Source organism: Bison bison, unplaced genomic scaffold (genome assembly GCF_000754665.1).
Source record: "Bison bison bison isolate TAMUID 2011002044 unplaced genomic scaffold, Bison_UMD1.0 scf7180017863498, whole genome shotgun sequence".
NCBI classification, from domain to species: Eukaryota; Metazoa; Chordata; class Mammalia; order Artiodactyla; family Bovidae; genus Bison; species Bison bison.
Window position 1 is genome coordinate 9326 of NW_011494070.1, and position 531 is coordinate 9856.

The following is a 531-nucleotide window of genomic DNA, read 5'->3' on the forward strand; positions in this document are numbered from 1 at the left end:
TCCTGGGAGGCCCAGTTGTTGAAGGCACAGTACCCCCGCCCGACCTCCCGGACCAGGCTCCTCAGCCTGAGGTTGTCTGTATTTGCCACATATTCATCCAAGGATCCACCTGCCAAGTCCTCTTTGTGGGTGAAGAGGATAACCATGTATCTCTGGGCTCCTGCCCCAAAGACTTCCTTCACCCTGGTCATGGCCACCACGTCCTGCTCGGTGAAGCGCCCCAGCTGGGTCACCAGCAGCAGCACGTGGGGCCCTGGCACCGACAGCAGATAGCAGGACCCAATGTTCCAGTATACCTCTTGATCCTGGGCCCCGGCCTCAAAGATGGGGCGCGTGTCCACCACCAGGATGCTCCTCCCATTCCACGTGCCTGTTGCCCTCTGACACTTCCTGGTCACCGACTGGGCCCCCAGCTTGGACTCAAAGACGGGCTGGCAGAGGATGCTGTTCCCAATGGCACTTCTCCTGCTGCCTGTTTTTCCTACCAAGATGATCCTCAATGAAGAGGAGGGTTCAAAGCCCTGATGTTCT

General features: G+C 58.6%; 1 protein-coding gene across 1 annotated transcript; it reads right to left on the reverse strand.

Annotated features, from left to right (window-relative positions):
• Nucleotides 1-33: 33 nt before the first annotated feature.
• LOC104983865 (GTPase IMAP family member 5-like) lies at nt 34-529 on the reverse strand (the record flags this gene model as incomplete). Its single annotated transcript, XM_010833388.1, has 1 exon — nt 34-529. A coding segment is annotated over one exon (496 nt), but the record flags the coding sequence as incomplete, so codon positions are not given.
• Between the last annotated feature and the right edge of the window lie 2 nt (nt 530-531).